We start from the raw sequence: 23,509 nt of genomic DNA, 5'->3' as shown, positions 1-23,509 counted from the left end.
TACAGCATAAAACAGAGCCGTGACGATTGTTTTTCTAGTCGAGACGATCACGGGCTGTTTTCATGTTCTAAAAGGCTGGGAGACCTCACACCTGCTCGGCAGCCTGCACGTCAGAGCTGTTCCAACCTCAGAGAGAAGCCAGCACCATGTGGAAGGCCTGGTCCCAAACAGGGTCTCCCGAGGGCCTCACTGAGCTCGTAACATAGGCCAGAACTCAGTTCAGTTCAGCTCAGTTCACAGTCACTCAATAATCAGAGAAGGCACGTGGCCGTGGGAATTGCAAGGTTCTAGAAGGAGTCTGTGTGTCATGCCCTGGGCTGGACTTGACGGACACCTTAAGAAACTTGCTATCTAGGAGGACAAAACGGTGTCACACGGAGATCACGTCAGTGTCGTGAGCATCCCATAATCATTCGCGCCACCTGAGCGTTCGCTATGTGTGCGGTGGCGCACTCGGTACTTTATACCCATTGCCTCTTTCAATCCTTACGATGATGCCGTGGGGTAGCTGTTCTATATCTCAACTGTCCAGATGAGGAAACGGAGGATTACTGAGATTAACAATGTATCTCGTTCAAGGGGAGGAGCCCAGGTTTCAACCCAGCTCTGTGAGATTCCCAAATTCCCCGGATTCACCAAAAGGCCCCAGGACACAGCCCTTGTCAGGAGAGCCAAATGGGCACACGCTTGTTTCCCCGCTTCATCCTACAAACCTTCGCTGAGCCAGGACCTCTACCTCCAAGATCTGAGTGAAGGGTGGTGTGGGAAAACAGCGGGCCACCACGTGGCAAGGGAGAGACAAGACGCCTTCCACGTAATCCTCAAAACAGGACAAGGAGTAGAGAGCACAAAGAGTGAGGAGGCGGCAGGCCCCAGAAAGAACGGGCTGCAGGGAAGAGGTGGGTGAAGCCATCACTGGCAACAAGAAGCACCCGGTCAGGAACCCTGTCGTGGGCACAGGCACCCGGGAAGGTTCCCCTGGGTACCCACCACGGGTCTCCCTTTCAGCTTTGTGAGTACGGAGTCTACGAATGTGAGACCTCAGCTTGCACACTGCTGTTTACACAGCACGTAGGCACACACTCTCCCATCCACCTGGTCCCCAACACGCCCCTACCACGGGTACTTCCACACTCCACTCGAGAGAGGAGGGAACCGAAGCACACACACGCTCCCTCCTTGGCCCATCATAGGTAGAGGAACGTAAGGGGCGGTGATGACAATAAGCACCCCAGCTCGGCCCCCACCCCCTAAGTAATTACACGCCGGCTCAGCTCTGGAGGCGTCCCTCTAGGTACAGCGTCTGCAATCAGGGCAACGAGGCCGGGAGGTCTTCAAGGAGCCAAGGGCTGTCTGTCTCTGTGAACTCACACGGCGTCCCAGGACTCCCCGTTTCCTTGGAAAACAGTTTCTAGACTTGTCACCTATAAATTGCCTGAATCTCTCGTTTTTTTTTTTTGGAAGGTTTCCCCTACTTCACTAATTGCTTTCGCTTGCCTTTATCTCCATAAATTTAATTAACTTGCTATGAGACCTTGGGTTAGGCAAGCCACCACCCGTCTTCAAACTCAGTTTCCCCCTCTGGAAAAGGAGAGTGGGCTCTCTCGGAGCCGGGACAGCTCGGCCATCCCAGGATTCTGTGACCGGGCTCGGGCCAAGAACGTGACCTTGAATGTTCCTGGCTGCTTCGGCCGGGAGCTCCCCAGAGCGCCAAGACCATCCTGCTCTGAACCGCTCCCGGCCCCCAGTCAGTGGCGCCGGCTCTCGAGGCCTTGCATTATCCTAGATGAAAAGGCAGGACGGCCTGACTTGGCGAAGCCCCCTGTGTCCCTGACGGACCCCCAAAGCTCAGTTCTGCCTCTGGCACTTCAGTGGAGCTGCCAGTCCCCGGGTGTAGGCGCGACTCCAGATCAGGGGCTGGATCAAGAGTGTGAGCGTGAGGCTGAAATTGTAATAATAATAACTGACATTTATATCACGCCTTTCATCCCCAAATCCCAAATTAATTAACTTTTTACGAGACATTTTTAAACTAGTGCCATTTAATAAAATTCTATTAGGAGAAGTCTTTTTTTTTTTCCTCCCCAGCCCTATATTTTTATTAACAGCCACCAAAAATATAATTTACAGGCAACCAAAAGCTGGTCAAGAGAGGGACCAGGAGCAGCTAATTCGGCCGAGGAGAAGCAGGAGATGGAGCTGGGGCCACGGGGGCCGACCCCCCAGCCTCATTGTTGGAGGCCAGGGTCCTCTGGGGGTCTCGTGGGCCCCAGTTCCTCTACAATCTCAGCCCCGCATCATCCATCTCATATTTATTGATCATCTATTTTCTGCGGCCACTAGATGAGTTTATGTTGTGCATAAAACAAATAAAACAGGGGCTGGCCTGGTGGCGCAGTGGTTAAGTTCACACGTTCCGCTTCTTGGCGGCCTGGGGTTCGACGGTTCTGATCCCAGGTGCAGACGTGGCACCATTTGGCAAAAGCCATGCTGTGGTAGGCGTCCCATGTACAAAGTAGAGGAAGATGGGCATGGATGTTAGCTCAGGGCCAGTCTTCCTCAGTAAAAAGAGAAGGATTGGCAGTAGTTCACTCAGGGCTAATCTTCCTCAAAAAAAAAAAAAAAACCACTCATAGTCATTGATTCTTGAGGTGCACAACCTAACAGGGTAGGAAAATATTCAATGATTCTCATCAATAACCGGATAATTATCATTGTGCGCGTGCTGAGAAGACAGAGACCCCTCTCCACCCCCACGACAGCATCCAACGGGGAAACAATCTACAGTGGAGGTGGGGGCAGGGCGATCAGGAAAGACTTCCCTCAAAAATTGATATTTAACCCAAAACACGGTCTGGCAGAAGCCTGGCACAGGGAAGGGGTGGAGGAGGGGAGCACCATCCAGGCAATGGGAACAGCATGTGTGAGGGCTCAGAGGCTGGAAGGTGCTTGGCATGGAAGAGGAAGGAAGAAAGAGAAAGCCAGTCTGGTGGGGCAGAGGGAGGGAGGGTGCAAGACATGGCTGGGGAGGGGACACAGCATGCCATCCTGAGGCGAAGGCAGAGCTGACCAAGGCCCAAGAGGGGAGAAATATGATCAACGCGTCCTTTTAAATATGGTTCCCAGGTGGCCTGTATCCTGTGGAAAACCACCTTTTACGTGCACCTGTTATATCCACACTGTCCAATACGGATGCCACCAGCCCCATGTGACACTGAGCCTTCAAAACGTGGCTAAGGCAAAGCGAGATGCGCCAGACGTGGAAAATACACACTAACGCGCAAGACGCCGTACGAAACAAAAAAATGGGTAGCAGCTTAATAAGAATTTTTATACTGGTTACATGTTGCAATGATAACATTTTGGAGATAGCGGGTTAAAGAAAATATATTATTAACATTAACTTCCCCAGTTTCCTTTCCCTTTTTTATTGCGGCTACTAGAAAATATAAAGTTACGTATGTGGCTTGCGTTCTATTTCTGTTGGCCATCTCTGTGTTACGTATTGAAGAACAAAGAATTTTATATAAGATATTTATTCATCCACTTCAGGGGGAAGATGAGCATTCATGGCTCTTTGGCTCATTTAAGCCCAAGAGTGTATTTATCCGGCCCTCACTCTGTTCTCCGACAAACCAGAAGAGCGTGGTGGAAGGGGCACCAAGTCCACACGGGATCAGAACGGGGCAGAGCGGGAGCAGGGGGCGCAGAGGAGGCCAGAAGTTCTAAGAGACAACCCAGCGCCAACAACCACCATCCCATTCCCCATTTGGATTTCGTAAGAACAAAAAAGGAAGTTCAAGGAGGAAACCCAAAGCCCTTTGAACTCCGACTCTGAGCCAGAGTCGAGTAAGGACGGGGAACGGTGAGGTTCTACCCCGTCACCTGGACTCCGTTTCAAAATTCAAGGCCGAGCTCTCCTTCCTGCCGTTGGCAACGGACGGGACACAGTCAAGGCCGGGTCGGGGCGCCCGGGGCCCTCTTCATCCTCACTTCTCTCCATGCCCTACACAGGTTGTACAAACTACTGGCCTGGAACGGGGCTTTTGGAGTTTCACATTGTTTAACTTTTCTCTCAATGAGTCGCCATAAATTGAAATTTAGGAAATTTTACATAAAACGTCAGGTTTAGAGCTTCTCTTTAAAAAAAAAAAAACATCGAAGATCTGGCCACCCTGGGCCTCTGTTCTGACAGCCTACGGCCACCATCAGCTGTCGCTGAGCGGCACCGGCTTCCCCGGGATGGAAGGCAGGGGGCTCCCAGACCTACCGCGCGTGGTCTGCGCCCTGCCCAGACGCCCCGTGCATGCTCGCCGCCCTCCAGCTCAGCCTATAAGCACGTGGCACATGCTCTGGAAGCTCTGGACAGGCGATAACCGTTGCCCAGAACGCCCCCTCCTCTCTCATTCACGGCTGGCTCCTCCTTCTCCAGCACTGTTCTCTAGCCTCAGCCTTCCTGACCCTCCAGCTCTCCCGGGCCGCGTGCGGAGTCTGCACTTACCACACTCTACTGCAATAATTCATTCCCATCCTGCTCCCTCCACTGGATGCCGAGCCGTTCCAGGGCAAGGTTCACATCCTGCTTTTCTCTCTCATGTCATCAGTGCCAGGCAGAAAAGATGCTCACAAATGTCTGATTTGTGAACCAAGCCAAGAGAAGAGAAAACATGCTGGGAATAGCCCTGCCCTGTCTCCTCCTGAACTGAATTTCTCTGGTGCCGTTTCCAGACGCGCCTGGGACAGCCGTCGACTCGGCGAAACCAGCCTGGAACTCCCCCTCTAAATAAATTACACTTTCACTAATTATCTTAGCCGCTAAAAAAATCATTCAAAGTTGAAAATTACATGGAGTGTGCCGTGACTTTGAACCCATGGAACCCTCTAAGCAGCTCCTTCTGTTGAGCAAACAAGAATTTCTTGATTGTCCTTTTTGAAGTTGCTAGAGCCCTGTCTTGTTGCTATTAAAATGAAGTTTCACCATGGGCCTAAACCAGTTTTTCTCGTTTTCCTGAAAGAACTCACTGTCACTCAACCACAAATAAAATTGCTTATAAAACAGCAAATGCAAAGGGACGGGCCCAGGGCAGTGAGAAGCTGTCATCTCTCCATGCAGGAAAAATGGAGCACTGATTCATCGTCTGTCTGCTCCATAAGCACTTCCTGAGCACCCACTGTGTGCAGGACCTGGGGATGCGCAGGTGAGTTTAAACCCAGTAGAGCGGCAACAGGTAGAGAGGAGACCTCAGAGGGTGTGCCAGATACAGATCATGCACACGGTCATTTAGCTTGTCATTTATTCCATCAAAACAGGCCCCGGTAGGCAGGTCTGCAGTCCTTTCTCCTGGCAAAGGAAAGGGTCTTGGAAGCCCTGGATCCTGCCTTCGATGGTCACATTAACCAGAAAGACCAAATACAATGGAAAAGAGAAGAGAAGAGGTAAAAGCGACAGAGCAAAGAGGAAGAGAGAGGAGAGAGAAAGAAGAGAGAGAGAAAGAAAAGAAGAGAGGGGGAGAGAGGGAGAGAAGAGACCAGACTTAAGACTCAGGAGTGAGAAACTGTCTCCCCACAAGCCATTCCTCTGCGTGAATCTTACAAAAATCAAAAAGGAGAATTACACCAATAAACTTATCAAGCTCTATCATTCTGAGTAGGGAGCCTGAGGCTGAGAGAAGGTCCTATCTTGCCCACCCTTTGAAGTCCAGCTCAAAGGCTCATTCCTTCCTCCATCTCTGATACCTCCAAGGAATTATGGGAAGAACAGCAGTATTACTGACTACTTACCCCATGCCAGACACTGTCCTAAACGCTTTGCTAGCTGGGTCCTATTTCATCTCCTAACAACCCTGTGTGGTAGAAGCCTTCCTGAGATGCCAGACGAGAGGCCTGGAGAGGGTCGACCAGCTGTCCAGAGGTACTTGCGTCCTAAGCAACCCGGCTGTGGGGGTTCCCTGTCTCTCTACCCTGGAGACCCGACACTGGTCCCATATCCACCCATCTCTCCAGAGCACAAGAGCCAAAGATCCAAGTGCTCAGGAGGAGGAATGAAACAGAACACCCAGACACATACTGATAAAATCTCCCAGCTCCAAGAAAAAAGAGGAATCCTGAACGTTCCCATAGAGGAAAAAACCTACAGAGAAGGAAGACTCAGCTCAGCATCAGACTTCTCATCTATGGGATCAAGGGCCAGAAGACAGGAGTGCGGTGGTGACGAGGCTCTGTGAAAAAGGACTCGGAACCTAGAACTCAGTTGCAAACCAACCCATCACTCAAGCACGAGGAAGAACAGTGACCTCTTCAGATACACAAAGACTCGGTGCCCCTCCTGCCCTTTCCTGAAAAACATTAAGGGAAATGAATCCAAGACAGAAGACATCAGACTATTTGAAAAGGAAGAGAAAGAAACCCAACAGAACAAAATCTAAACAGGGGCTGGAAATACAGCCACGAAGCTCAAGGCAGCTCTTACCATAATTCCCAAAAACATAATGCAGAATTCTTTTTAAAGCTGAAAATAAAATTCCCTATCATACTAACCAAGAACAGATTATGGAGAGAGGGTAAGGAAACTATAAGTACTTTTAAAGGTCAAATATTTGTGTGTGGGGGAGATTAGAGATACTAATTTATTGTTGCCTGAGTTTAAATATGTTTGTTAAAAATTTAAGAACAAGGAAGAAATGAGAAATAGGATTATGACCTTCAAATCAATAAGGGGGGAAAGCAGCAGGAGTAGGGAGAAAAAAAATGGAAAGAAGGAAAAGGAGAAATTAAAGAAAACTTTTCCAACAATAAGCAGGAAAGAGCATCATGGAAAACCAAATGCAAAATAAGGTGGCAGAAAGAAGCTGAAACTTTCACAAGCGATCACAATAAATATGGATGGCATAAAAATTTTCCCATTAAAAAATAGGGTATCACACAATGGAATACTACTCAGCCAGAAAAAAGGACAAAATCGTGCCATTTGCAACAACATGGATGGACCTTGAGCACAGTATTATGCTAAGAGAAATAAGTCAGACAGTGAAAGATACATATTGTATGATTTCACTCATATGTGGAAGATAAACAAACAAACAAACACACAGATAAGGAGAACAGACCAGTGGCTACCAGAGGGGAAGGGGGTGGGGGGAGGGCGAAAGGGATAAATGGACACATATGCATGGTGATGGATAAAAACTAGGCTATTGGTGGTGAACACAATGCAAGCTATGCAGAAACTGAAATGTAATGTACACTCAAAATGTATACAATGTCATAAACCAATGTAATTTCAACAAAATAATTTTTAAAGAACCCACAAGCCAAAAACAGGGTATCACAAAGGGAGGGATGCAGAGTAGGTCAGGAGCTAAAACAAAAAGACCCAGAAAGGCTAAAATAGAAAAGATTACAATGAGGTGAGATGTCATCAATGACGAAAGCTGGGTGAAGGGTACACGGGAACTCTCTGTATAGTATCTGCAACTCCTTGTGAGTCTTAAATTATTTCAAAACAGAAAGTTTAAAAAAAAAAAAATAAGGGAGGAACAATATGACAACAGGCATATGTCAATAAAAAGCAGAAATGGTAACAGACTCCAAGGCAAAAAACATTACAAAAGACAGAACGTTTTTTAAATTGATATAAAATTCAACTGCCAAAAGGATATGCAGTAATGAACTTTTACATATGCATAAAATGAATAGAACCAAAACAGTTGAAAATACAAGGAGAAATGGGAAAAACAACCAGTTATAATAGGAGAGTGCAGCATACTTCCCAGAAATGGACAGATCATAAGGATTAAAAACACAGAGGCAATAAAGGGCTTGAAAAACACAATTAGTCAGTTCAGTATGTTTTTATATGTACTTATAAAACAATGCACATATTTTCAAAAGTCCATGGAACAATTACAAACTGATCATGTGACAGGCCACAAAGAAAACCTCAATAATTTTCTTTAAATGAGAAATTACACAGCCCATATTCTCTGACCGCGAAGCAATAAAACCAAAACTTAAAAAGAGAGCCACGAAAAGTTTAACCACTTAGAAATGTAGCCCAAAGGTTATTTAGAGGAGTCCTGTTTTTAAAAAAGAAATTAAAACAAAACGCAGACTGTTTAAAAATGAACAATGAAAGCACTATATAGCAAAGGCCACGGGGCTACTTCCAAAGCAGTCGCTCAAAAAAAAGAAGTGGAGGAAAAAAATCAAAATAGACCAAAAGAAAGCAGAAAATGGAGAAAAATCATCAGAAGCAAAGAACTAGGAAACAAAAGACTTGATAATAAAACCAAGGGCAAGTCCTTTGAAATTACCAATAAAATCGCTAGCCCCACCTCCCTGCCGTGTGTCTGGCCAAGAAAATAAAAAACAAATTTAAAATTTTAAGAAATGAGCAGGCGGCTATAACTACAGAATCAGAAGGAAGGACAGAGGGAAGGAAGAAGGAAGACTTTATTTAAATATATCTTAAAATGCACACAAAACAGATCAGTTCCTAAATAATAAAAATTACCCAGAACTGACTCAAGAAGAAACAGAAAACCTGAACAGACCAATAATCAGAGGAAGAAATTTGATTTATAAAACTATTGGGAATGTTCAAATAATTTTAGTGACAAATTCTACCAAATCCTCAATAAATAGATCATATCTATGTTTTCTAAATTGTTGTGCGGAGCATAGCATCCTAATTCTTCCCACAAAGCCAACATACTTCACCTATTAAAACTGGGCAAGGAGAATTTAACCGAGAAAAAATTATAGACAATCTTACATAAATACAGGTCCAAAATTCCTACATAAATGTCAGCAAATGAGACACGGCACTAAATTACAAAAGTAATACAACCCCGAAGAAAAGGCAACCTAGGTTTTCCAGGATAGTTTGAAATTTTTTCAAAAACTGATCAATATAATTCACAAAGAATTTTTTAAAACCTTCATAAAGAGTTCTCTCTCAAAAATCTCCCTCAAACACTTACTATAATGCCAGAGCTATTCCAAGTCAAGTCAGGAATAACCAAAATGCTCAATATCGCTATCGTATTATTCACAATTATTCTGGAGAGCCTAGCCAATGTAAAAAGACTGGAAAAAAGAAACAGGAAGGAGAAGTATTGGAAAGGAAGAGACAAAACTGCCATCATTTACAAATACGACTGTCTACATAAAAATGCAAGAGAATCAACCGGAAAACTTTTAGAACAAAACAGAATTCAGCAAAGTAACTAGATACAGGATAAATACTCATAAGTCAATGGCCTGTCCATATACCAACAATAATCAATTAGACAACATAATGGGAGAATCCCATTGCCATGAGTAACACAAATTATAAGACTCCAAGAAGCACACATATCAAGAACTGTGCACGACCCATGAGAAGAGGACTCCGGAACTTTCCTAATAAACATCAAAGACGATGCAAATGACGAAGAGACATATTCCTGGATGGGAAGACACTATCATAAATGTGTCAGTTCCTTCAAAATTAATCTATCAATTCAATGTGATTCCAGTGAAAATCTCAACAGGATTTCTGAGAGACCTTGTGGAGCTGATATAAAGCTCATGTCGAAGGGTAATTTTTTCAAGTCTCTACTATAGACTCCATATTTTTAAAAGAATAATATATGATATGACGGTAAGAAGGAATAATAATCAAAACAGCTGAAAAAAATGGCGCAGATTGAGATAAACCGATGAACTTAAGACTAGGCTCAAAGGGAGACCCATGTATATAGGAGAATTGAGAAAACTCGGAATGTGTCATTTCCAACCAGAAGGGAAAGCATAAACCCTTCAATAAGCAATAATGCCTGCTATGCCTCACTGAGGAGGCCCCAGCATCACTTTTGGGTATTCCTGCAAAAAAAAGATGCTTAACCTGAATCTGATTACAAGGAAACATCAGACTCAAATTGAGGGACGTTCTACAAGTAACCAGCCCATACTCAAAGAAATGTCAAAGTTATAAAAGACAAGGAAAGACTGCGGAATTGACCGGGATGCAAAGAGCTTAAAGAGACAGGACAACTGAACATACCTTGTGATCCGGGGTTTCTTATCCTATGAAGGACGTTACTGGAACAGACGGTGAAACAGGAATTAAGGTCTGTACATTTGCTGATGGTACCCCATCGGTGTTAATTTCCTGATTTTTGATCACTGAACTGTGGTTACAGAAGTGAGTATCTTTGTTTTTAGGAAATACATCCTCAAGTATTTAGGGGTAAAGGGCTATGACACCCACAATTTTCTCTCAAACGGTTTAGAACAAGAATTTTATAGGAAGAGAGTGGTGGGGAGAGGAGTGGGGGGGAAGGAGAGCGAGGGAGGGGGAAAGCAGATGTGGGAATGCTAATGTTTGGGGAATTGGGATAAAGGGGATGCAGGAATTCTTTGTGCTAGTTTTACAACTTTTCTGTAAGCCTGAAATGATGACAAAATAAGTTTTTAAAAGAGAAATGTAAGTTGCAAGATCCCTTGGGATAGCTGTGGTTTCCTCCATATATAGCATTATTATAAAACATGTCAGGGAATTATAAACACCAAATTCTAGATTGTTGTTACCTCTGGAGAAGGAGGGGATCGAGCCCGGGAAAGAGAGTTTCGACTCTCTCTGTAAAGTTCTATTAAATCAAATCTTGCTGTGATTTATTCGGCAAAAATAAATAAAATTTATCCATAGATAAGAGTGAGACACCTAGAAAAATACACAAAATAAATGCCAGATGGATTACATAGCTAAACAGGAAAGAAAAACACTAAAAAAAAAACACCAAACATACGAAAAATTTTAAAAAATAATATTGGAATGAAGAGATATTTCTAAGCATCCTCAGAAAAGAGAAAGGAAAACAATGACAAAAAATACTACTACTACTTACCAATACGCCACGTTCTGCTCTAAGCAGTTTATAGACAATTGATGCTTAAAACAACCCAATGATCTAGGTCCTATTATTCCCAGTACATAGATGAGGTCGAGCGAGAACCTTTGGTCACAGGCCCAAGATACCTCCCAGACTCCAAATTCTGCACCAATTCCCATCCTGCTATGCTGCTCATGGCAGAAGGTCCCCAGCTCTCGTCAATTTCCGTACAGCAAACTGAAGAAACTAATCCAGGAGCAACCAGATTCTAGAAGGTTCTAGAAGATTCCCAGTCACTCTTTCAACAAATAGTACTCATTAAAAAAAATTACCTCTTTTTATTGGCACCATAGTAGACACTTCATTTATTTTATTTAACCCTTACACCACCATCATGAGGTAACTGCTTCTACTTTTTTTTTTTTTTGAGGAAGATTAGCCCTGAGCTAACATCTGCTGCCAATCCTCCTCTTTTTGCTGAGGAAGACTGGCCCTGAGCTAACATCCGTGCCCATCTTCCTCTACTTTCTATGTGGGACGCCTACCACAGCATGGTGTGCCAAGCGGTGCCATGTCTACACCCGGGATCCAAACCAGCAAGCCCTGGGTCGCCGAGGTGGAAAGTGCACACTTAACCGCTGCACCACCGGGCCGGCCCCTCTCCTACTCCTATTTTTGAGCTGAGATAACTGAGGTTCAGACGCTGGGAGTGAGTTGCCCAAGGTAACAGCTGGTCAGGCAGAGCTGGGATTTGAACCCAGGTCTGTCTGCCTCCGGAGCCTGGACCCTGACCTCCAGGCTGCATCGCCTTTTCTATCGAGTGCTCAGTGTGTCTGCTTCTGCACGAGAGGCTTGCCCTGGAGAAGGAGAAGGGGTCCCAGCCTGTGGTTTCCAGCCAACCACCCCCTCCCCTGGGATGTTAGGAAGGACAGACTCCATCCGCTTCTGCTCCGGCAGCTGAGCATCAAATGATGGAGCGCTCGGAGCTGCAAGTGAGCAGGGATGTGGTCCACTCAGCAAATATCTGCTGAGCAGCTTAAGTGCCAGCTCCCAGGGACACAGCAGGAGTAAGAGAGACTTCCCCCATCCTCAGAGAGCTTGCAGTCCAGAGAACAGAATATGAAGCCACCACAATTAAGACTGACTGGACGTAGCACGTGAAGGGAGGAGGTAGGGGGCTTCACAGAGGCTCCCATGCCCCCTGTTTCTTCAGAAGCCATACAAAGGCCCAGAGAGAGCTGTTCATGCAAAGGCCATGCGGCCAGGCAGTGGGACACTCACATTCAAGGTTTCCAACCCCAGCCCTGGGCAATGCTCCTTCTCCAGGGTGAAGCAACACAAAGGGCCACTCAGGGCACCGCGCTGGGTGGTTCCAGGGTCAGGCAGAGAGCAGGCGGTGCTTGTGTCCCTGCAAATAAGTCACATCCTGATGCAGCCGGCCAGAGGGCATCGACCAAGCCTTTTCCCGGACCTGCCTGGTCAGGCGGCTGCCACTTCCCCCTAAAACAACCCATTTCACCTTGGCGAGGTGCCTAGTGAACCTGCTGCAGTGGGAAGGTCCATCTGCTTCCACAGGGCACTGGCCACAACGGTCAGAGTGGCCATGGTGAGTCTCTGCACCCGGTGCCTGGGCTACAAGGCTTCCCGCCAGGCAGGGGACCCTGGCTGCGGCCTCACACCAGTCACAGGGGCTCTAGCCAGGCCACCTGCACTTGCCCTCATCCCTGACCAGCCAACTGGCCTTGTGACCATTCACAAAATCAGGCCCTGGGTCTGAGGCCAATCAGGCCCGCCCTGGGGGAGGACCGGGCTTCGATGGCTCCTGAGCATGACTGGACCGTGTGGAGCCCCATTCTCCTCTCCATCCTGTCACAGCTCCTTCATGGGGCTGGCGTAGCCAATGAGCTTAGAAAGCATAAAGGGCTGTACAAACAGGATACCCTGGCGGCCCCCAGCCTCGCCATGCTCAGGTCAAGGCCAAGCGCATCCTCACACCCAAGGTCTTCCCGACTCCTCACGTCCGCCCCGATTGCCACGTGGCTCAGGAATTCACTTAATCCAGCTCATGTCATTATCGGTCTCTTCACAATGCACCCAAGGACTGATGATGCTTCACCGACAGGCCAGAAGGCGTACTCCCCTCATTGCGCCTGGGAGGCCGTGTTCTCATTCCAACGAGCCCATTTCAGGGAACACATCTGCAAATCGCTCTTCCGTGTTTAAGGACGGGTCTGCTGGGGTGTCAGAGCCGCCAGTCTCTGGGCTCTGCTCAGAAACCAAGCTCCGTGCATTCGGTCCATTTAAACTGGCGATCGATGGGTGAGGCTGGTGCCACTATCAGCCCCACTTTTCAGGTGAGGAAGAGTCACCTGGCCCACAGCAAACACTGGAGCCAAGGTGGGGCCTGGGGGGCCGGCTGTATCCGTGGGCGTCCTCCCCACTGCTCTTTGCCACCCCCAGAGCATCTCTCCTCTAACTTCCTTTGAAAATGGTAGCAGTGTTGATGCGCAGCCCACGCGACCCCTCCTGCCATGTAGACACCGCATGCTGAAGAGCTGAGCCCCAGGTTCACGGTCCTTCCCTCCGCCATTACCGTGTCTTCAGTTTCAGCATCCCGGACAGCTCGTCTCCGGCCCCTCAGATCTTTAACCTCCCTTCTTCTCGTGGGCTCCTTTCACCTCCCCACCACCAGCTCAACCACTGCTCCCACATTCACCCACCTTGTCCTCACCAATGACATCACCACACCAACCATCTCAATCTCGAGCATCCTGCCCCCAGACTCCCAGCCCAGGCCCTTCCACCAGTCCTTGCCCCAACGGGACCTCCAAGCCACCGCCCTCTCTCCCCTTCCCCTCCCACTTCCCCCACTGCGACCCTTCCCCAGCTAAGACCAGACCCATGGTGATAATCCCCCCTTGGCAAAACCTTCCAGCTCTGCAGCTCGCTCCATTCTTTCACTCCCTGGTAAGACCCCAAGTCAACCCCTTGCCTCCCCCGGTGCTGGAGCAAGACACACAACCGCGCGGATCGTCTCACGTTAAATTTACGACCACAAACCTCAAGCGGGCCCTTAGCACAGCCCAACCATTTCCCTCCTCAATTCGCTCTCCTAGATGACTATTTGAGACTTTCCCCTTTTTTCTTCAAACCTCAAAAAACCTGCTCTCCGCTGACAGCTACTTTCCCCGAGAAAATAAAAGCAATTAAAAGAAAACTCATCTTTCCACCACCGAATCTCACAGGCTCCTCCATCGGTACTGAAGACGCCCTCTTCCTCCTGTGACGCTGGCCTGAATGTACCCCTCCTCCCACCCAAACCCACCCCTCACTCTGGCCCTGGCTCCCGTCCCCTCTTCCCAACCCACCGTCACTGCTCTGGTGATTTCCCCTCCTATCTCCTGCTACGTTGGTTTTCCCTTCTCCACCAGACCCTTCCCACAGCACAGAACAGGCTGTAACATCAGCACCAGGGCCCAGGCCCCCTCCACCTGACTCTGTCCTCCTTGACACCTGGCTACGCTCTCTGACTCCACCTCCCCGCTCCCACCCTTGATCCCACTGCGCTGTGATGAGCCAACCCTGCCCCCAGCACGCCATGGAAATCACTCTCCCCAAGGCCACCAGTGACTGACCCGCTTGTTGCCAAACCCAGTGGACATTCCTCAGTCCTCATCTTGGTTGATCTCTGCTTCCTTCCTGAAACTCTCTTCTTGGCTTTGAGGACACCCCACCTCCTGGTTTTCCTCCCACCTCATCGGCCGTCCTCTTGGCTGGTTCCTCCATCTCTTCCCGAGGCAGAGGCTCAGCTCTGGGACTCCTCTCTGCCTACACTCTCTTCAGAGGGGACCTTGGCAAGTCCCACCGAGTTAAACGCCATCTCTATGCCGATGAGTCACCGTTTAATAACCAGCTGTGAACACGGCTCACCTGAGATCCCGACGCCCTGTCCCACTGCTTACTCACCTCAGAGGCATCTTAAACGTGGTGTGTCCGCAGGTTCCCATTTCCCATCCCACGGGTACCTGCTCCACCCCATCTGGCAATAGCACGACCGATCACCCAGCGCTCCAGCCAACGTCTAGGCTGCGGTCAGCCTTGATGCACTGCATGCCCCTCACACTCCACACCCAACTGGGCAGCAAGTCCCAGTGGTTCTGACATCAAGGTCATCCCACACCTGATCCCTCCTCACCGTCTCTCCATCACCTCTCACCGGGGCTGCCTCAAAGTTTCCCAGCCAGTCTTCACTCTTCCATTCTTTCCTCTCTTGGCAGCCAGAAGGATCCTTGCAAAATGTAAATCAGAGTCTGTCAACACCCCTGCTCAAAACCTTATGAAATCCTCCACCCCCTTCGAGGTAGCCTGCAAGACCCTCCAGGAACCGGTGGCCCCTGCCTACCCAGCTGCCTCATTTCACTTTGCCCCTTATTTCCTCTATCCAGCCACAGTGGCCTTTCACTGGCCCTCTGACACATCAAATTCATTCCTATCTCAGGGCCTTCGCATTCACTGTTCCCTCCACCTAGAATGCTTTTCCCCATCCATCACAAGGTTTGTTTCCTCATTTCACTCAAGCCTCTGTTTATCAGTGGCCTTTCCTGACTCCCAACCTCAAACAGCCCTCCACCTCCTTCCCTGTATACTGCCACCACATCCCAGCGGTGGTTCATTTATCTTCATGCCACTTAACATTATCTGAATTCCATTACTTAATTAGTTGTAAGTCTCTGTAAGGGCAGGGGTGCTGTCTTACTCGCTGCCATATTCCCAATGCCCACAATAGTCCCTGGCCCTTTGTAGGCGATCTATAAATATGTGCTGAATAAATAAACTCACAAATGAACGAATCAATCACTACCCTACACGGCCTCCCATCAGCCCGGAGAGAACAGCGTCATCCGGTAGAAATATAACGCCAATCTCATCTGTGGTTTTAAATCTTCCAGCAGCCACATTTTAAAACCAGCAAAGTTAATTTTAGGAATATATTTATTATTTAACCCATGTTATTCAACGTGATATCAATAGTGAAAGATTTACTAATAAGATATTTTGCTCTCTTTCATATGAAGTCTTTGAAACCGGGTGTGCATTTTACAGTCACGGAGCATCTCAATTTGGGCTAGCCGCGTTTCAAGGGCTCGGCAGCCACACGTGGCGAGTGGCTGTTGTCCCAGACAGCACACATCTAAAAGATGAAGCTGATCAGGTTGCTCTTGAACCCCAGCCCCTCCCTGACACCTCAGCCATCTAAGGATAAAGTCCCAGCTCCTCGTAAGGTGTCTTACGACCTGCCTCCTGGGGTCTGAACATCCCCCTGTACCAACCAGACCTTCAGATCTTCAACTGTGCCATCTGCTCACTTGCCTCTGAGCCTTAGCGGGTGCTGTCATTTCTACCTTGAAGCCTGCTTTCCTGTTCATCCGAAACCTCCTATTCAACCTTCAACATCCCTTTACCCAGGCAGTCTTCACTGACACCCTAAGCTTGGGAGAGGACCCCTCCTCTGTGCTCCTAAATTGCGCATCTCCCTGACTTGCGTGTGTTCCCCAGGGGCATGCACCACCTTGCTCATCCGGGGCTGAGCACATGGCAGATGCTCCGTGATTATTGAGTGAATTAACGACTGCACAGGGCTCCCCTCCCAGCCGGGGTATAAGCCATCCCCACTTTGCTCAGTCAGTCTCTCAGCATCCCCCGGCCCTTACCGCATAAAAACAGAGCCACAGTCATGTTCCCAACTCCACAACCTTCCCTATTCCTTCCAAATCCAATCATTTTCCTTGAATTTTATCCTAAGGAAGCAAAATTCCACATTTCCCCCAAGATTCTGATCTGGTGGGAAGGATGAACACGCATTTTAACGTAAAAGATGTGCACGTCTTTACCTGGCCTTTGCTCCCCTTCCCTAACCAGACAAGACTAAAACCCAGGCGGGAAAAATAATTTTATGGGAAAACTGGTCCTGTCTTGGTCATCACCAGTCTTCAGCCCGGGAAAGCAGCAGTTCAATACCAACACCAGAGGCTCCGGCAGCCACCAATGTCACCGACAGGGGCACTGCCATTGTCACTAGAGAAAGATGTGACATCTGAGCCAGGAAGGCAAGGAATCAGAGCCTTCTCTGCTTGTGGGCATCTTCTTGTCAAGCGTTGATGGACAGAAACGCAGGCACATTACTGTACTCACTAATTCACTCAACAAACACTAATGAGCACATCTTTGCAGGCACCAGGTCAAGGGCTGGGTTACAGGATGGAAATTACACCTCTGAGTTTGTTTCCTCAAATGGCAATAACTTTTTGTCCATTCAAGGATCAACCTGCTTCTTTTGAACAAGTTTAAAAAAAAAAACAGGAGACCTCTGCGTCTAGGAAGTTCACCATCACAGGGTTCAGTGCACGTCCAAAATTTTAAACATTTTAAAAGGAATTCACAAGTAGGATTGGGATAATGATTGAAACTAACTGTGTTTAAACATATAAACCTCTTTATGCACAAACAAAACGTGTGCAACGCTTTTCCTGCCCCCAAATGACTTAAATGACATCATACCTAAGAAAATGAACAGAAGTTCACCCCAACATATATTTCAGTTTCCCCTAAAATTTGGGCTTCAGAACCTACAGAGAATGGATAACACTAAGTACCCTCTGCAGACAAGGATGAACGAATGGTTTATCATTCATTCATAAAGCCACTGGTCTATCACACCCTAGGAACACTCCACTCCCCTCCTAATGTGTGCAAGTCCTGTGTGCCAGGCCTGCCATCAGAAGAAATGCTTTTTTAAAAACACAGTCATCACGGGAAGAGAAGTCCAAGATAAACAGGCTCTGAGTGACTGGCTATTCATTCGCCCTCATGTGACTGCCATTCCCGCTGTGCCCCTCAGGCAGCCGTTTTATTATTCAACAGCAACAGAGACAGTGCTGGCAGCTGGAAACACTTCCATCAAACACACACTCATAACAAACCACTCCCTGATCTCCGGCAAAGCATCCACCAAGGGTGGCGTCATTCTCACGAGAGCACAGACTGCCAGATGGGCTTCCACCTCCTCCCCATTGTACAGCTGGAAAAACTGAGGCCCCGAGAGCGCAGCTTGGACCTGAACACAGGACTCCCAGCCCAGCTTGGTTTACCCATTATTTGTTCCCCAAACGAGAGGCAGGAGTACTAACAAAACCACAGACCGTGATACGTCTGGTCAGGCAGGGCCAAGAGAGAAGGAGGAAGGCAGCAGGCATTACTACACGCCCGGGTCCTGCCCACGTCTCTGTCTCCAGAATTTAAGGGCATCAAGCCCTGCAGCACGAGCATGAAATAAGACAATGTCAAAACCCACCAGGTGGGGACTTTCCGTCTGAGCTCTCAAGTGTAAAGAGCATGGAAGTCATCACTCCCGTCCTCATAACAAGAAAAAAGCAAAACAAACTGAAAATCAACAACTTTTCTTTGATGGGACAAATGAGGTCACAGGGCAAACCACCACCCTGAAAACTGGAGAGAGAGGCAAACGCAGAGAAACATGGCTTACTGGGCACCAGGGCTGAAGAAGCCGGTAACTGGTAGGAACAGTTCAACCATAATGGCCTAATGGCTAGAAGCTGAGTGTGGACTAGCTTGAGAGTTAAACACTCCCGGGGACTCAGTCTTAGGGGAGCCACCACAGTCTGTAGGAACCTCAACAAGTTTGTGTTTCAGTGCAGGTGGGTAGAGAGGGAGAGCGAAAAGTAACCATTTTGAAATAGCACGGTTTTCTGTTCTCCAAAACAAAAGTCTGTGCTCAAGGGAAAATACTTAATCATACACTCACCTGACCTGGGGGAGGGGAGGGCAACGGGACCACAGCAGCCCCTCACACCATCCTGTGTCACATTAAGGGGAGAAAAAGAAAAGGCTCAGAAATGCTTCTAGAGGTCACAATCCAGGGACTTGGCCCCACTAACAAAGGCGGAGATTTAATCACGAGAATCTGGACCACCTCCTCTCCCTAATGTCTCACCACCACAGCGAAAGACCACAGCATCACACCAGTGGGTGACAACTGAGAGAAAAGACACATATGCTATTTAAGAAGGAGTTCTTAGGGAAACCCAAAAACAACAGGAAAGAGGGGGAAAAATAAACAAGGAGGAAACTGAAGCCTCTGGTATCTACAGCTACAGCAAACATTAAACATGGTCTAGTAACAAAACATCAGTCACAGAAACATACAGCTTCACACGATAAACTCCTCACGACCTCGGTTTCTATTAATAAATATATAATGTCCGCTTTCAACAAAAAATTACAAGGTATGCTAAAAGGCAAGAAAAAAACAATCTGGAGAGACACAGCAAGCACCAGAACCAGACTGAGATATCACACAGATTTTGAAACACAATTTCCAATAACTATGATTAATATGTTAAAGGCTCTAATAGAAAAATGAGAAAACAAGCAAAAACAGATGGGTAATTTAAACAGAGAGATGAAAACTCTAAGAAAAGAAATAACAGGAAATGCTAGAAATCAAATGCACAGCAACAGAAATGAAGAATGCCTTCGACGGGCTCCTCAGCAGAATGGACACAGCTGCAGAAAGAATCACCAAGTTGGAAGGCAGGTCAACAGAAACCACCCAAAGTGAAATACAAAAAGATAAAAGAATGACATGATACGAACTTCTGGTTTCCACTTCCACACATAAAGGGCTTGGAAGTCACTGCCTTTCCTCGCAGAGAGAAAAAAGCTGAACAAATCAAAAATCAACAACTTGTCTGAGATCCATCAGAGAATTGAAGTCACAGGGCAAACCACTGCCCCCAAAGCTGCAGGGACAGGCAACGAAAGAGAATCACCGCTTACCATGAGCCTCGGCTGCCACTGCACCCAAGACCTGGGAGGAACACTCGGGGTGACTGCTGGAGAATGAGCGTGGACTAGCTGGAGAGAGGACAGCTCCTGGGGGCCCAAACCTTTCCTGAGTTCTACTTCCGGGAGCCTCACCAGATTCTCGGGGTTTTAAGATGGAAGAAAAATCTCCTCATGGTTCTAGCAGGGGGAGGGGTAAGGTAATTTTGAAATACACCCAGAACATCTGTTCTATTTAACAAAGGCCTACCCTCAAGGGAAACTATACCAGAGTCTAGCCAAAGTAAGTTTTACCAGGGCCTAACTGACATGGGGGGCGGGGGGGGTGGAAATACCCATAGCCCGTCCCCACTGGCCTTTCTACCTCACCTAAGAGGGAAAATAAAAATCTGAGAAGCACTTGTTAAGGTCACAGCCCAGGGGCACAGGCCCTGAAAGACTGAGAACTAACCATAAGATTCTACAATGCTTCCCCTCCCCACACACCTTACTACCACGTCAGTGGGACTCCTGACTAAGAACAGGGGAGTGCAGCTGATAGACCAGACCTGCAAGGCTCAGACTCTATTTAAGGAGTCTTGAGGGAAACTCAAAGACAACAGGGAAGACAAAAACAAGGACACCAGAGGAAATTTTAGCCTCTAACAGCTACAGCTACAGCAAACTGTTAACACGGCCAGATAGAAGTAAAACCTCAAACTAAAATGCTGATTAGCTTGGTTCCTATTACTAGCTACATCATGTGTGTCTTTCAACAAAAAAATTACAAGGCGTGCTAAAAGGCAAAAAACACAGTCTAAAGAGATTCACAAGGCATCACAGCCAGATTCAGAGATGACACAGATTTTGGTAATACCAAGCCAGGAATTTAAAATAACTACGATTAGGGCCGGCCCCACGGCCAAGTGGTTAAGTTCGCGCGCTCCACTTTGGCAGCCCAGGGTTTTGCAGGTTCAGATCCCAGGCACGGACCTGGCACCGCTCATCAAGCCATGCTGAGGCAGCGTCCCACATGCCACAACTAGAAGAACCCACAGCTAAAATATACAACTATGTACTGTGGGGGGGGGGGGGGGGGGGGGGGGGGGGGTGCTTTGGGGAGAAGAAGGAAAAATAAAATCTTTTAAAAAAATTAAAATAACTATGATTAACATGCTAAGGGCTCTGATGGAAAAGGTGGACAACATGCAAGAACAGATGGCAATGTAAGCAAAGAGATGGAAACTCTAACAAAGAATCAAAGGGAAATGCTTGAAATAGAAACTTCCCAAACTGACAAAGCAAAGAGAAAAAAAGAAGGTACAAATGGAATCGAACATCCAAGAACTGCAGGACAATCACAAAAGGTGCAACATATATGCAATGAGAAGACCAGAAGGAGAAGACAGAGAAAAGGAACAGAAAAGATACTTGAAGGAATGATAGCTGAGAATTTCCCAAAATTAATGACAGACACCAAACCACAGATTCAGGAAGCTCAAAGACCTTCAAGAAGAATAAATAACAAAAAAGTAATACTTAGGCATATCATATTGAAACTGTAGAAAATCAAAGAAAAAGAGGAAATCTTGAAAGAAGCCAAAGGAGAAAAAAAAGAAAAAAAAAAAAAACAGTTTACCTATAGAGAAACAAGGACAAGAATTACATTGGATTTCTCTCCAAAAACCACACAAGCAAGAAGAGAGTGGAGGGGCCGGCCCGGTGGCGTAGTGATTAAGTCTGTGTGCTCTGCTCCGGTGGCCCAGGGTTCACAGGTTCAGATGCTGGGCGCAGACCTACACCCTGTGCATCAAGCCATGCTGTGGCAGCATCCCACATACAAAATAGAATAAGGCTGGCAAAGATGATAGCTCAGAGACAATCTTCCACACCAAAAAAAAAAAAAAAAAAAGAGGGCTGGCCCCATGGCCAAGTGGTTAAAGTTCACGTGCTCCACTTTGGCAGCCCAGGGTTTCACTGGTTCGGATCCTGGGCATAGATATAGCACCACTCATCGGGCCATGCTGAGGCAGCGTCCCACAAAGCACAACCAGAAGGACCTACAACTAGAATATACAACTACGTACTGGGGGGGCTTTGGGGAGAAGACAAAAAAAAAAAAGATTGGCAACAGATGTTAGCTCAGGGCCAAACTTTAATAAAAAAGAGAATGGTCTTGTAATAAACAAATAAAGTAAAAGATAGTGAAGTGAAATATCTAAAGTGTTGAAAGAAAAAAACCCACTAAGCTAGAAATCTGTATCCAGTCAAATTACCCTTCAAAAGTGAAGGAGAAATAAAGACAAAATTGGAAGGAATTTGTCACCAGCAGACCTCCCTGCAAGAAATGTTTAAAGTTCCTCAGAGAGAAGAAAAATAACGTAAGTCAGAAACTCGCTATACAGAAAGAAAGGAATAGTGCTGGAGAGGGAATAAATGAAAGTAAAATGAAATCTTTCATTTGTCTTATTCTTAATTCACCCATCAGATAACAGTTTGTTCAAAATAACATCAGCAACAACATACTGGATGACGATACTTAGAGATAAGTGAAATGAATGACAGCAATGTTATGAGGTGAGAGGGAGCAACTGGGAATACTCTGTTACAAGGTGCTTGCCTTACCTGTGAAGTGGCATAGTGTCATTCGAAAATGGACTTAGAGTAATTGTAAGCGTACACTGCAAAGTCTAGGGCAATCGCTAAAAAAAACTTTTAAAGAACTGAGATGCTATGAAAGGAGAGAAAATGGAATCTCATAAAATGCTCAATTAAAACCAGAGGAAGCAGAAAATAAGCAGAACACCAAAAAAAAAAAAAAGTTAAGAAAGAACAAGGACAATAAATACAAAAGTTTCACATTTGTTCTTTATTAATACAACTATGTCAATAATCACTTTAAATGTGAATGGTCTAAATACACCAATTAAAAGAGAGACAATCAGAGGGGATAAAAACAAAACAAGATTCAACTATATACTGTGTAAAAAAAATCCACCTTAAATATAAAGACACATGTATTTAGACTAAAAGTAAACATATAGAGAAAGATACATCATGCTAATACTAATTAAAAGAAATCTGGAGTGCGACATTAACTTCAGACAAACCAGAAAACAGAGCAAGAAAAATTGTCAGGGATAAGAGGGGCATTACACAATGACTAAGGGGTCAATTCCCCAAGAACATGTGACAAATCTTTAATGTGTATGCACCTAACAATACAGCATCAAAATATGTGAGGCAAAAACCAATAGAACTACAAGGAAAAAGACAAACCCACCATCAACATCCTCTCTCAATAACTGACAGATCCAGCAAGGAGAAAATCAGTAAGGATATAGTTAAACTGAACAGCACCATCAATCCACTGGATCTAATTGACATCTATAGACTACTTCACTCAACGACAGAAGAATACACATTCTTCTCAAGCTCAGATGCAACATTCACCAAGACAGATGACACACTCAGCCATAAAACACACCTTAACAGTTTAAAAAAACAGAAACCATACAAAATATGCTCTCAGACCACAATGAGCTTAACCAGAAATAAATAACAGAAAATTGTGGTTAAATTTCAAAATATTTGCTGGAAATATGCTAGAAAACTCCAAAATATTTGGAGATTAAACAACACCCTTCTAAATAACACATGAGTCAAAGCAGAAGTCTCATGAGAAACTAAAAAATATTTGGAACTAAGTGAAAATAACAACTATCAAAATTTGTGGGAAGCAGCGAAGACCGTGCTTAGAGGGAATTTTGCAGCACTGAATACATTTCTCAGAA

General features: G+C 46.4%; 1 protein-coding gene across 9 annotated transcripts in view; it reads right to left on the bottom strand.

Moving 5' to 3' along the window:
* ZNF618 (zinc finger protein 618) overlaps positions 1-14,691 on the bottom strand; it is a 124,186-nt gene extending 109,495 nt beyond the window's left edge. For all 9 annotated transcript variants that reach the window (XM_046667701.1, XM_046667709.1, XM_046667736.1 and 6 more), the window contains exon 1: positions 14,510-14,691. In XM_046667701.1, the coding sequence (XP_046523657.1) occupies positions 14,510-14,536 (27 nt within the window). In that variant the 5' untranslated portion in view covers positions 14,537-14,691. The remainder of the gene's footprint in view (positions 1-14,509) is intronic.
* Positions 14,692-23,509: the final 8,818 nt, after the last annotated feature.

This window comes from Equus quagga, chromosome 1 (genome assembly GCF_021613505.1).
Source record: "Equus quagga isolate Etosha38 chromosome 1, UCLA_HA_Equagga_1.0, whole genome shotgun sequence".
Classification (NCBI taxonomy): Eukaryota; Metazoa; Chordata; class Mammalia; order Perissodactyla; family Equidae; genus Equus; species Equus quagga.
This window is presented reverse-complemented; position numbering and strand designations above follow the sequence as displayed.